This window comes from Phalacrocorax aristotelis, chromosome 6 (assembly GCF_949628215.1).
Source record: "Phalacrocorax aristotelis chromosome 6, bGulAri2.1, whole genome shotgun sequence".
Taxonomy (NCBI): Eukaryota; Metazoa; Chordata; class Aves; order Suliformes; family Phalacrocoracidae; genus Phalacrocorax; species Phalacrocorax aristotelis.
Window position 1 is genome coordinate 33,841,971 of NC_134281.1, and position 13,095 is coordinate 33,855,065.

Consider the following 13,095-nt stretch of genomic DNA (forward strand, 5'->3'; position numbering starts at 1 on the left):
CCCTATTTAGCTTTACAGAAGAATTTTTGGGTATGTATGTGTCCTAAATGATAGTGATTCTGAGTAATGGGAAGCAGGTAGTCAGAGGAGCACTCAATCTTAAATCCTGAAGACTGTTCTGGCTTAAAATTTTCACTTACAGTATTTTTTAAAATATGGAGTCTGATTTTCAACTCAATTAGGCTTTTGGGAAAATTATTGCCTTCCAAAGAAAATGTTAATGCCCTGTCAAAGCTCTGAGCACTTCCAAACTGAAAATATATTAGCTGAACATGGAATGATGTCAACATTTTCATTACAGATGGAGCCATGGGGCTTCACAGGGCTTCTCAGCTGACTGCCTGATGCTCTTGCACCTTTTCAGCGAAGTGTGGGATCAAGCTTCATCTCCCATGATTGTTACCTTTTCTTCTTCTCAATGGCAAATGGAGATGTGTCATCAGAGGTCCTTGCCATGACGCATCATGGGAGATGAATTCCCTGTTTTGAATGAGGTACTGTGACTATAGGTTCTCTGAAACACAAATGTCAAAGAAGTTACATGGCTTTTTGTCAAATTCTCTTAGTTGTTTTGGTAAATCATCCCAGTTTTCTCACCAACTTTCTCAAAGATTTTTACTTAATCACATCAGTGTAGGCCTGTATGTATCTGCCAGGAAACAACATGGAAATCCACCTTGTAAAGATCCAAGACGCAGCTCCTTCTCCTTTCATGGACTCCTTGTTAGAGCTTAGTCTGGTCTTCAGTAAAAGCCACATGCTTCTAAGTGCAGCCTGTGAATGAAGAATGGCTATCATTTTCTGGCTAACTACAGACAGGTAGTCTCCAGAGTCCAATAGGATTGAAGGCTTGTGGACTCTTGCTCACATCGGGAGATTAATCTTCCTAGGTATACAAATTGGGACCAGCAGCCCTGGAGACTGGTGGGAGCCTTTGAGGTCCTTGTGCTCTTTCTACAGTTACTCTATGTAACCAGATGCTCAGCCGGGCTATTCATAGTCATGTCATGGACGGTACTGTCCTTTGACCTTAATAATCTACTGAATTACCTACTGAAGCAAGGCCAAAAAAGTGTTCAGTTACGTGATTTATGCTTGGTCATTACAAAGGGGGTCTCCCAATAAGCAGGAAGAGCAAGACTCTTCCTGGGCTTATCTCCCTGAAGAGCAGTGAAGTTGCAGCAGGGACTTTGGCCTATACCTTTCACCTCAACACTCAGTTACAGGGAAACAGGGAAAAGGTGTTTACATTTGCTTTTAATATCTTTGTTTAACAGATAACTTTGGCCAGGGGAGCTCCAGTCCCACAGTCAGGGCATGTACAGACTTAAAATTTCTGTTTTACAGAACAGCAGCAAGCTCTTAAGAGCCTTTTTATAGCTAGAATGGAAGCTTTTGGCGTGAAATACAGCTTTCACTATAAAGCTCCTTTTACAGTGACTCATTAGTTTCTCATAGACGTAGCCTTTGTGCCACATTTTTTCATGTCTGATCTCTGTCCATTGATGATATTTATGGAGAAAAGAAGGACAGTTAAGCAAAATCTACTTAATCATCTTTCTTGTTTCTATGCCTAAAAAAGAAATTCTGTATATCCTCCAGTCCAAATTTTTTGAGCTGTCGTAAGTTACCTACAACTCCAAGATCTTCATTCAAACACGGCTTGTTTTGAAAACTGCACTCTGATCCCAAGGGTGCCGTGTATCTGCAGAGATGTCCATGGCCTCCTTGGAGGTTCTGTGCCGCAGAAGTTACTTCTTGCATGCAGTATTTGGCATATGCTTACTTTTTTGTTAGGCCTTTACAGGGCTCAGAATGAGGCTTATCTAGCCACATAGCTGGCTGTGAGGTATGAATATTTGACAGATGAAGTTGCAAGGACTTTACAAAGACCAGTGGATCTTCTGAGAAAGCTAGGAGCTTGTAAAAGATTATGTCTCTTCTTACACCAAGCAAAAACTTATTGTACAGCAATAAATGCAGGGCCGCAATGAGGAAGTCCCATCAACAGCAGCCTGGCAACATAGCAGCCCAGCTCACCTCATGCATAAGTACCCAAAGCTGTATTGATACTGTCCCAGGTCCTTATCAGTCTTGCAACAGCCCTGCACAGATAAGAAGAAAAGACACAGCTTGGTAGACTAAAGGCCATAGTGGGTAACACAGTTGCTATGATCTTCAGGTGGTATTTTTCAGATTTCAAATTATCTTCTTGTATCCCACAGGGGGTGGGGAAAGCTGGCACCAACCGTGCCCTGGACTGCGGCTCTGGGATAGGTCGTATCAGCAAGCATGTCCTGCTACCAGTTTTCAAGAGCGTGGAACTGGTGGATATGATGGAGAATTTCCTGGCTGAGGTCCCAAACTATCTGCAGGACAAGGAAGACAGAGTAGAGATGTATTATTGCAAAAGCCTCCAGGAATTCACTCCAGCCCCACAAAGATACGATGTCATCTGGATTCAGTGGGTTTCAGGTTAGTTGAGCATGATTCATCCAGCCCAGCATCTGAGAACTATACAGCCTGGGCTAAAGTTTATGTTAAAATAATGGTGCAGCTGTAAAAGGAGGTTCTCAAATCCTTAGGACTGCTTCCCAAAATCTCACAAGAGACTTCTGAGAGTTCTCCCCAGCCACATGCACAATGGGTACAAATCAAGTTGGGTTTTTTCAGGTCACTTACTGAAGGGAGGTACATGTCCTTGGAGAATAGTCTGCATGCTAAGGTGCAGCTGAAGAGTAGGCCTTATGTATGAGTTTTCTTTATCAGGAATCCTCCTTCTTAGTTGCCAGCGCTGCAGAGAGATACACAGGTTTGGCCTCATCTGTGAGCAGGGATTTCTGAATCTGATGATCATCCGGACTTGGGAGTATTTCAGGAAACAATCTGAAAAAAGCCATAGTGAAATCACCAATACCCATAAACCTTATCAAGTCTTATATGTGCACTGATGCTTATCATACAGGTTCACTTAGCTATGTCCCAGAGTGCCCCCTCATATAGGAAGTATCTGCTTCTCCTGCAGCCACCCCAGTGAATGCCCTCCAGCATTAAGAGTCTGGCAATCAGATAATGTGGGCTGCGTTCCTCACAAAAAAAAAGTTTTAAATTTTTTCTAGAAAACCTGCTGCAGTGCCTAACTGTCCCTCCAGAAAGGAGGTCTCCTAATCTGTGAACCTAAGTGTCCATGGTGCAGTTTCAGCTGGCAGACGTCATTATTCTAGAGCACAAGAACAACACCTTCTCTACAAAACCCTGGAGATAGTTTCTTGCTAGGCAAAAATAAAGGTTGAGAGAATAGCACAAGAGATGGTTTTATTCAGGAACACATATTTGTCCTTTACAGATAGCCTTAAAAAGTAATGAAACTGTGCTTCTTAGAACAGGTCTTTATAGCTGTACAAGCAAATTCCTTCAGAACAGTATAATTTTCCTTTGTATTTTTTGCTTTTCTTGAATAACCAGTCATTGCAGTAAATGTAGCTCTTGCCTCATCTTTTGGGCAAAGCTGAGTCAACATGAGGCTGAATGAGCTAAGACTCTAAGGCTGTGGCAATCAGTTATGTGGCTGCTAACAAAGGGAGCATATGCCTTTTCTTTAGCATAGACACTGATCTGAATCTCCTCCTTCCATCAATTTCAAAGACATATGTAGTGGTCTTATGTATTAATCAAACTTCTACCCTTATCTTGAATTTGGTTGATGTATGCCAACAAGCTCAATGCTTTTTGGTGGAGCGAGAGCAGGACTGTCTGGTAGAGAGCAACACCGTGTAGATCTCATTTTCTTAGGAAACGAGGCTAAAAGCTAAGTTAAGGGAACATTATGTTCCGGATTAGGTGTTCAAAAGCTTCAGTGAATCTTGCTGATGCAATCTTGATTTGTCTTATGTATACATAAGTATATGAGCCCACGCTGTTATTTTATGAAAAAATAAAAATGCAAGTTTACATTTCATGTAGAAATTACCATTTTCTTTCAACTTGAAAGGTATTCAGGTTTAGGCTTTGGGGCTTTTTTCTTTTTTTTTGGGGGGGTGGTTAAAGAAACCTGACATGCTCTGTCAAAATGTGGTTTTGAAATGACAACTTCCATTTATAAAAGTTTAAATCTTCCATCAAGAAAACTAAATATTTTGACTAGAAAATACAAGTGATTATTTTTTTCAAGTTTTTCATTCCATTTCTGACCACCTGTCCTTGCTAATTTTTTTATATTTCACATTTGAGAGTTATCATTTTGCTCTTCTCTGAGCCCTGCACTGCTGATCTCAATGTAACTGAAGTATTAATCTTTGAGAAGGAAGGATAAAAAACACACTGTCAATAACATATTGAAAAAAGTACTATTTTTAAATGTATATGGTATATGCAGAAATCACAACAGTATTGGGTAATATAAAGAGTTTATTTGGCAGTTTGGAACGTCTTGCATTCCTCACTGGATCTTTGATCCAGAACTCCTTTGATGGATACATAGTTACACAAAATTGCAGAGATTTGTAGGATTAAAATACAGAAGAGACTGAGATTATCTAGTTTGACCTACTCTGCATCACAAGCTGTTATATTCATTCCTTTACCCTTGTACTGAGCCAGTAGTTTGTATTCAATTAAAACATATCTTGAGAAATTCAATCATGCTTGATTTGAGGACTTCAAGAGGTGGTAAACACCACTTCTGTTGGTAGTTCCAATGGGTAATTACTTACACTGTTAAACAGTTGTCACTTACTTCCAATATGAATTTGTTTGGCTCCAGCTTTCTGCCACTGATTCTTATTATGACTTTAACCACCAGATTAAAGAACCCTTCAGCACCCAGTATTTTCTCCACTGTTCCCATTGACTTGTGTCCACATCTGTTGCTACTGCTAATATGGATCCTAAATATTGATTTGAGTTTGTAACTGTTGATCTTGTTGATTTGCCCAAGATTTCATAATCAAATCTGGCAGGACTAGAACTCCTGCAATAAATAGGGTATGGAGACTCAGATCAAGGCACCATTCTGATGTGTACAGGGTGAGTCTGTGTGAATGGTTAATAGTGATCTCTTTTCCATCTCTTCATCTGTAGGATATCTGACAGATAAAGACCTCCTGGAGTTTCTCATCCGGTGCCAGAATGGCTTGAAGGATAATGGTGTTATCATTCTCAAGGACAATGTAGCCAGGGAGGGCTGTATCCTGGATTGTCTGGACAGTAGTGTGATTCGAGACCTGAACATCCTCCACAGCCTTATTGAAATGAGTGGACTCACCATCCTACGAGAGGAGAGGCAGGAGGGATTCCCTGAGCAGTGTGTCCCTGTCTGGATGTTGGCCATGCAGAAACGCCCTGGCCATTCCTGATTGTACACTGAGACTGCAGAGACTGGACTATGGATGAACTGCAGGACTGGGAAGGAGAGAAGCATCTGCTAGAACCCTCCTAACCATGCACTGCTACTACTACAACTCTAGGGCAGCAACTCCTAAAGGATCAGGGGAGAACTACAATTAACTCGGCTTCTCCAGGGAATAGTCTGCTTCTAAATCCTGCCTGCTTCATCATTCTCTCAATTTTTAAAAGGCTTTCTAACAGCTCCGTGTCAGATCTCTCTTTCATTAAGGAGTCAATACTGGACAAAACTAAACTAATTAATAGAAAGTAATTAGGTCTGAAGTTTCTGTAGTGGTTAAGACATTTTTGGAGTGTTCTGTATGAGGTGTTAACAAATAAGCCTAGTTTTCACTATGGCACTTAAATCTTCTCGGAGTTTAAAAAGGATCTGTCAGATCACTGAAGCAGGAAGTTGAAATAACTTCTGGAAAACCTAACCCAAATTCTGTCATCACTATCTGTACTTTAAAATATTTAAACCAAAAATGTAAGGAAAGTTTTATCCATTTGTTGGCATCAGCTGTGAAGTTTGGTTGGTTTTGGTTTTCGTTTTTCTTTTTTTTTTGCATTTCTGTCAGTTTGGACAGTAAGACAACCTGGTTAATTTTCCATTTTTAGGACCTGCTTTGTCTTCCTGATGTTTCTGCTATAGAACAATAGTGGTGTGTAAGGGTTTTCGCACTCAAGGGCAATACTTAGATGACAAATATATGCATGTTTGCATTGAAATTTTGTTAAAAGATTGCCCCACAAATTACATTCTGGAAAATATTTTTTCAAAATGTTCACAGTGGAAATCACTTGAAAGCTTCTCTTTATTATTCATACCACTGTAAATTTCTTTCTTTCCCACATTCAGAACAAGTCTGGCACCATATGCAGAGCTAATGGGATTTCATGGGGTGTTAATAGTAAGACTGTAAGAAGAACTAATACAGTATTGTATTAATTAACAACTCTACTAAACTGCAGAGGGTGTTAGTGTAACCCAAAAGCATGTATGATTTATATTCAAAGAGCAGCTGCATAAGCCTGGATTTGAAAATACTAACACACATACCCTCTCCTTAAGGCTCACAGAAATTACACATTTTGCTTCTTGTCCTCTTCATATAGGCACAGAAAGCGCTGTGAGAGGACAGAAGCTCATTTTGCAAAAAAATTCAGAATTTGAAATTCTGCTTCATTCTGAATGAGGACAAGAAGGGAGAATTTTGAAATTCTTTATGAAGGAAAACCACACAACCACAGACTTCTCCGAGTTGATTAAAATTTCTCATTCAGACAAAATCAAATGTTTCTTTTGAATTCGACTTTTAAAATAATTTGCACTTAAAATATTACCCCATGCAGTAAAAAGCAAGTTAAATATGACTTGTTCCAAATTTTAGAAATTAATGATAACATTAGAATGAACTGTTCTGATTCTTTCAGAATTTTTACCATGTTTTATTCCCCTGAAATGCAATTCTGGCAACACATCAGACTTTTTAAAGAGTTGCATTATGACAAACCTCCATCTTCTGATGGAAGGGAATTCTATAAAACACCCTCCATGTGACTTTAGGCACAATTGTCTGTGTCAAATATTGTCATCTGTGTTAGATTAACTCACATAGAAGCCTGAAGATAACAAGATCAGGGAACCTCTCAGCTGGATTTTAGTATACTTTGCCATTCTTTGATGACAAATCTCCAGTTTTGGTTTTAATTGCATAAGCCATCTTCTCTAGCAATATGGTTGCGTATGTTGAGAATTTCCAATTTATGGCAGAGGGCTTCCTGCCATCAAATCTTATCAAGTAATTGTTCTCCTAATGTGCCATCGCTAATTGTAGCAATAAGGAAAACAACACTCATGATGTGGTGAATACTCTGGCATGTCATTTAACCTAGAAACCTATAGTTCCCATGACACAGATGCTGCTGGAATGTTTTGGCTAATTCTTCCATTCTAATCAGCTGGTAATGGATGTAAATTTAGTACATAACACTGTTAAAAACCCTAGGTGAACACATACATTCTGGAACTCCCCAGAACTAGGTACTTCAAATTGCCTTTAAGCTGCTACAATGCTTTCATTCTGCCAAGGCTGCTAAAAGGTGGTGTGGTCTTTGCGTGCGAGTATGTGCAGGTATCTGCAGGAAACCCAGTCATTTGTTTTACAGGAAAGAGTCATCAGTCCTATAGTTAGTAACACTGGTCAGCAATAACAGGAGAATATTTTAAAGGCCTTTACGTGATTACAAATTAATTTGTCCTTCACCATTTTTTCTTCCAGCCAGAGACGTCTGCCATGGTGCAGAATACTTGGGAACTGCTGGAGATCCTAGAACAATCATGTATGTGCCAGGCATATCTGAACGGTATTGATCACTACAATGGTGAGAGAACAGCATTGTGGAAATAGGGAAGTAAACAATTTTATACAAATCCAAACAGCTGCCACATCTCACAGGGTAGAATGTATTGGCTGTTCATTCACGCACCAGAGCAGGTGCAGTTCCGTAATGAGAGATGTGGTTCCAGAATGGATGTAGAATGATGGTTGGGTTTAGGATGAAAGGCAGAATATAAATGACTGGTATAGTTTTCAGTGAAATACATTTTTCAAGGTAAAAATGTTCTCCCCATATTTTGTACATCTTTCCTGTTTGAATGTCCAGAATACATATACATAAACATATAATGAAACTTGATTCCCTTAACTATGTGAGAACAGAGGCAAGTAAAAATCTTAATTTAGTAGAAAACCCCATATTTCATGGTTCCCACATTCCTGGAAATTAATGTTTCATGGCTATATTGCTTCCACAGTAAAATATTAAAGCTTTTCTGATGACATAGTGAACCTCAATAATAAAGAAACACAAGCCCTCCAGGGGCTTAAATGCATGAGGTTGCTGCAGACTGAATAATGTTTTGGTTTCCTCCTTTCCAAGGTATATTTTAATTCAAGAACTCCCACTCAGTTAGTGTACGCCACCCTTAAATGTTCATGAATTTAGGTAAGGGCCATTCTTGGCTGAAAAATTCAGGGCACTCTGGACTTTACCGTAGTATATAATAATAACAATGAATCACAAGTTTCAAACAGAAGATCTTCCTTAAAAATCATCTATGTATCTGTTGCTCTTTGGTATTCAAAGACTGGATAATCAAATCAGTTTCTCTGCCTCAACTTTAAGGTTATTTAAACCATGCATTTAAAGAAGTCTTTAGCTCATCAGATTGCAGTGGGAGTTTAAATTTCATCTGTGTCTTACTCATTTAAGACTTGTTCCCGATCTTGACATTACCAGAAATTTAATCCAAGATTAAGACCCTGGCTGAGGCAAGGTTCATGGAACATTCAGGGTCCTTCAAGCTCAAGCCCTCATTCACCATCAACGGGTACTTAGTGAAATACCCAAATAGTCCTTGAATCAGATGTTTCTCCCAGGTGACCCCTACTCAGGTAAACGCTTAGCCAAAGTGCAGTAAAGCCCACTTCTGCCATGTCACCACCAAAACTCTTGGTGATGCTTGGTTTCCCTATATCAGGTCCAGTGCTTCTATTCTGTGTGACTGAAGGCCAAGTATTATCTTTATTATATGAATGTGAGGTTCCTTGCAAAAGATCCTCAAGCCCTGACAGTAGCCCCCAAGTGCTACTGCAACCCAAAGAAAATGTAAGGAAGCAATTATTACAGCAGTCTGAACAGCGATCCCAACTGTGCAGCTCCAGCAACCATCAAAGATCAAGCTGTTCATGTTCCAAAGGCAACTCAAACATTACAAATGTCCTTTCATTCCTAATTGGAAGAGAGAACCATCATTTTGAAACATACCACTGAGTGGATGTTCTAAAATATTTTGTTTCAGAAATACTGAAACGATCATATCAAATATTTTTAGTTTGACTGTCTTGTTTGGATGTTTATATAATCTAGTCTAAACTGACATGTTATGTGAGATGATAATATAATACATTATGTAGTACTGTAATAGTCAAAGTGAAACATTAGTACCCTACATAATACACTAATAAAATCAGTACATTCCCTGCCCCCAGATTTAGTGAAACAAGTCAGCAACTTCCAGAGGAAACAGCCATTTCAAGAGGAACAGTCCTGTCAAGAAGTATTTGCCCAGGCTCTTTTTCTCCAGATGTATCCCATCGATTCAGGCAGCTTGCAGTGTGCCTGGTCTAGGGAGCAGCCACCCTAGGCTCTTTTGACAGGCAAAAAGAAGACACTGGCACCTCCAGAGCAATTCAGACCACCTCAGAGCTGAACCAACTTGAAATAAGAGAGCCTCCCCTCTCCCTGGTGGTTGTACAGTGGGAATGAAAGTGCATCCTTGTTATAACCAATTCAGCATCTTCATTGTTAATGTCTAACAGAAGTGCTGTGTGACCTGAGGAGCTGTCAAAACTAGAAAAAGGCATGGACTTGGATAACCAAATACCCATTAAAAATCAAAGTCACGATACTGGGGCACTACATTAATGGGAGCAATATATCACTGCATAATGCCAGCTGACACAAGCTTTGCCAGTTATTCCACAGAGTGCCCTGAGTACCTTTATGCCATTCACTTGTTTTTTCCATTCTCTTAATCCAGGTTCCCCAGAGTGTTTACAATGGCATATCAGACAGTAGGCCTGTCCAGAGGAACTTGACTGTTATGTGTGATTAAAACCAGTTGTGTTGCATCCCATCCCTCTTCTCTTCCTTTGATGCTTCTTCCAACTTGCCAAGAAAATCCCTCCTCCACTTGCCAAAAATGATTTGTTCTCCGTGGACATCAGCACATCTCACTGAAGTAAAACAGATTGCCTTTGATTTTAAGAGGAGGTAATTCTGTTTATCTGAGAGCAATAACAACACGCTGTATTTCAAACATACAGGTTAGTACCTGTCTGTTTCGATTGATGTCAAGTAGGCACTCCCAGACCTTTGTACAAAACAAAGCTCACGTTCTCATCACCATAAATAACAATATTTGTATGACACTATACACCCCTAGACCTTGAAGCATGCATTATCGTTGTGCTTGGGATAAGGAAACTGAGGCGCAGAAGGGTGATCTGGGCCACATTACAGCTTTACTTAAGTGGTAGCTGTGAGTATTTAACACCTGCACAAATCAGGCCACTACAGGAACTACAGAGTATTTTTGCAGGCAGACATAAACTTATTCTGGTTGTGCTTGGAGCAGATTGAAACAGCATGGTTGTGGTTAGCCTGCTTATTAGGCCAACCTGATATGTCCTGCAAAGAGAAGACTCAGGCTGAACATTGTGCTCATGAACATAAAAAGCTTCTGTTCCTTTCAGAGCATTGGAAGAACAAACTGGTGTATGCCTGCAGCAAAAATAAAGTCAGAAAATTGGTGGAAAGTCTCTCTTCCCTGTATCTTTCTTTCAAAACTGTTGAATTTGCAGGCATTTCAACCTGTTGTGGTATTTTCAGGCTCCTGAGACTAAGGTTTTTAGAGGCATTTGAAGATGCAGAAGTCCTATAAGTGCACCATGGCTTAAAGGATAGGATACCTATTGGTGTCTTTGAATGCCTGTAAGTCTCTGAAGATTTGGCTTGTCACAAGACTACATTTTCAGAATTATCTAGGAGACCAGATTTGAAAGCGTTTAAGTACCTATCACTGGAGGTAGGCGTCTAGAAGGATTTCTAAAGTGTTTGGCCAATTCAATTAAAGTTTAGCATCAGAATGTCTTCGAAAACATCTCAGGGAGGTGTAGGCATCTTAAGTACAAACAGTCTCACTTGATTTGAGACACCTAAATATAGATGTCTCATCTAAGATAAATGTCTAGACTCTCTTTGCAGTCCGTGGAGAAAAACTGGCCCATGCATTCATCGCATTCTGGATAGATGTATTAAAGATCCAAGCAATAGCAAAGTCCTTCTGAAAGCTCCGTTCAACTGTACCTCCTTGCAGTGACTTGAACTGATTTGTAGGTGCATTATGCCTGATTGTTCCCCTCTCCCTAAACACTGACAATGTCCCAAAAATGTAAAATCCTGATTCAGAGACTGTCTTTTCCAGATCTGCAGCAGAGATTCCCAAACAGTGGCACACGTGTCATAAGTGCTGTCGACCCTCTACAAAGCAGTACACAACACTTTCTGAGCCGCCTTCTATGTGCACGTGCAGCCTGATGCTGCTATGAGCAGCTTCAGTTCCTTCTTCCACTGCTGCTGGGGCAGTACTTGAGCGTGGAAATCCTCCCACACTCCTCCAATTACAGAATAACAAACAGCATCATCAACTCCAGAAAGAAAAAATCACAGATGTAGCTTTGAAATCTTTGTTTGGAAGATTTCTCTGTGTGTGTACACACACAGTTAACCATTTTACAGATGTATATGCCTACATGTGGTATATACACATTTTGTATTAGCCAAGGTGACCTGTGGTCCTTGGAGTATGTGTGGCTTTCCGGCTTTTCACAAGGCATCCGCTGCAGTGGAACAGGAGCCACTATGTAATGTGGATCCCCAGCCACACAAAGAAGTGGTCTAGCATCATTTGCCAAGGCAACTGTTGCTGGATCAGCATTGGATGCCATCTGCTCAACCTGGCTCCATCCCAGGACTTCATGGCAGGATCCCTTGGGTGACACCTGGCATGTCTCACTTGTAAACCCACTCAGATCTGCCCTAGCCTTTTTGAATTATGTTGTTTGTATCTTAAGCCTCTCAGTCATGTGAGGATTTTGTAATGCAGTACATAGGATCAGCTAGGATGACCTAATGAGCTTGTGGCTCCCTTCTCAATGGCTGCATGTAATCACAGAGCACACCAGGCGTGAGATGCTTCTCACCGAATTTGGACATCTAAGAGACGCTTGTCTGAGGTTAAGGTAATTGTCATGACTTCACATGATTGTCACTGGGGAGAGATAAGCTCCTACCAGAAAGCTGCTTCCCTCCTGCAATGGTTATGCCATATACTCAACTGTAGAAGGAGCCTACAGGACTGTCTTAGGTTCATATGTGTCATTCTTGGGTGTTTAAGGGACGTGAGATGAATTTCAGCTTGAGTGTATATGAATTCATGGACCCCACTGTGAGACCAGTCTTCAGTACATTCAAGACTGTTCTTTCTCCCACAGATGTGAAACTTGGATCTGCAGCCCCAGCTGTAAAACTCTTACAACTCAGTAGAATCTTACAGCTTCTACTGAGGACCAAAGTGAATGTTGTCAGAAATTACTCCATCTTGGACCATACCATGGCATTTTCCTTTCAGAAGGTACGGGCATGGATACTCCTGAAAACTCAGCGGAGTACAAAATTAGATGGATGTTTGGCTTGTACCTTACCCAAGTAGACATGATGAGTTTCCTGAGGGGTGCTTTTTGCACTCTGGATTGATTGGTTTACCAATAAGCCAGGCTGACCCTCTGTTGGGTCTTATTAAATAACACACTAGTTTTATTTATGGATCAGTACATGTGTGCATTGCTAAATAAACAAGTGGCTTCTCCTAAAATCAGGGTACCATTGGCAAACTCTTAAAAATCCAATCTATAAAATAAACAGATTCCAGGAGTTACCTGTGACTCCCACCACTGCAGTAACTTCAAGGATAACAAGAAGTCAATAAACCCCCATCAAGGAAGTCCCCACGGGGATCCAGCAGCTGAGACTCTGAAGCAGCAGTCATCAAGAGAAACTAAGTGATTCAGTAAAACATTAATG

The 13,095-nt window shown here is 40.4% G+C and overlaps 1 protein-coding gene across 8 annotated transcripts in view; it reads left to right on the forward strand.

The window, feature by feature from the left end:
- The window catches only part of NTMT2 (N-terminal Xaa-Pro-Lys N-methyltransferase 2), a 39,511-nt gene extending 29,128 nt beyond the window's left edge, over positions 1-10,383 (forward strand). For 4 of the 8 annotated variants that reach the window (XM_075097030.1, XM_075097027.1, XM_075097032.1 and 1 more), the window contains 4 exons: positions 2,226-2,475; positions 5,080-5,872; positions 7,668-7,728; positions 9,992-10,383. In XM_075097030.1, coding sequence (XP_074953131.1) covers positions 2,226-2,475; positions 5,080-5,354 — 525 coding nt within the window. In that variant the 3' untranslated portion in view covers positions 5,355-5,872; positions 7,668-7,728; positions 9,992-10,383. Of the gene's footprint in view, positions 1-351; positions 495-2,225; positions 2,476-5,079; positions 6,186-7,667; positions 7,771-9,991 lie in introns of those variants that run through there. The other 4 variants (XM_075097034.1, XM_075097028.1, XM_075097035.1 and 1 more) reach the window with 4 other exon arrangements.
- The last annotated feature ends 2,712 nt before the right edge of the window (positions 10,384-13,095 follow it).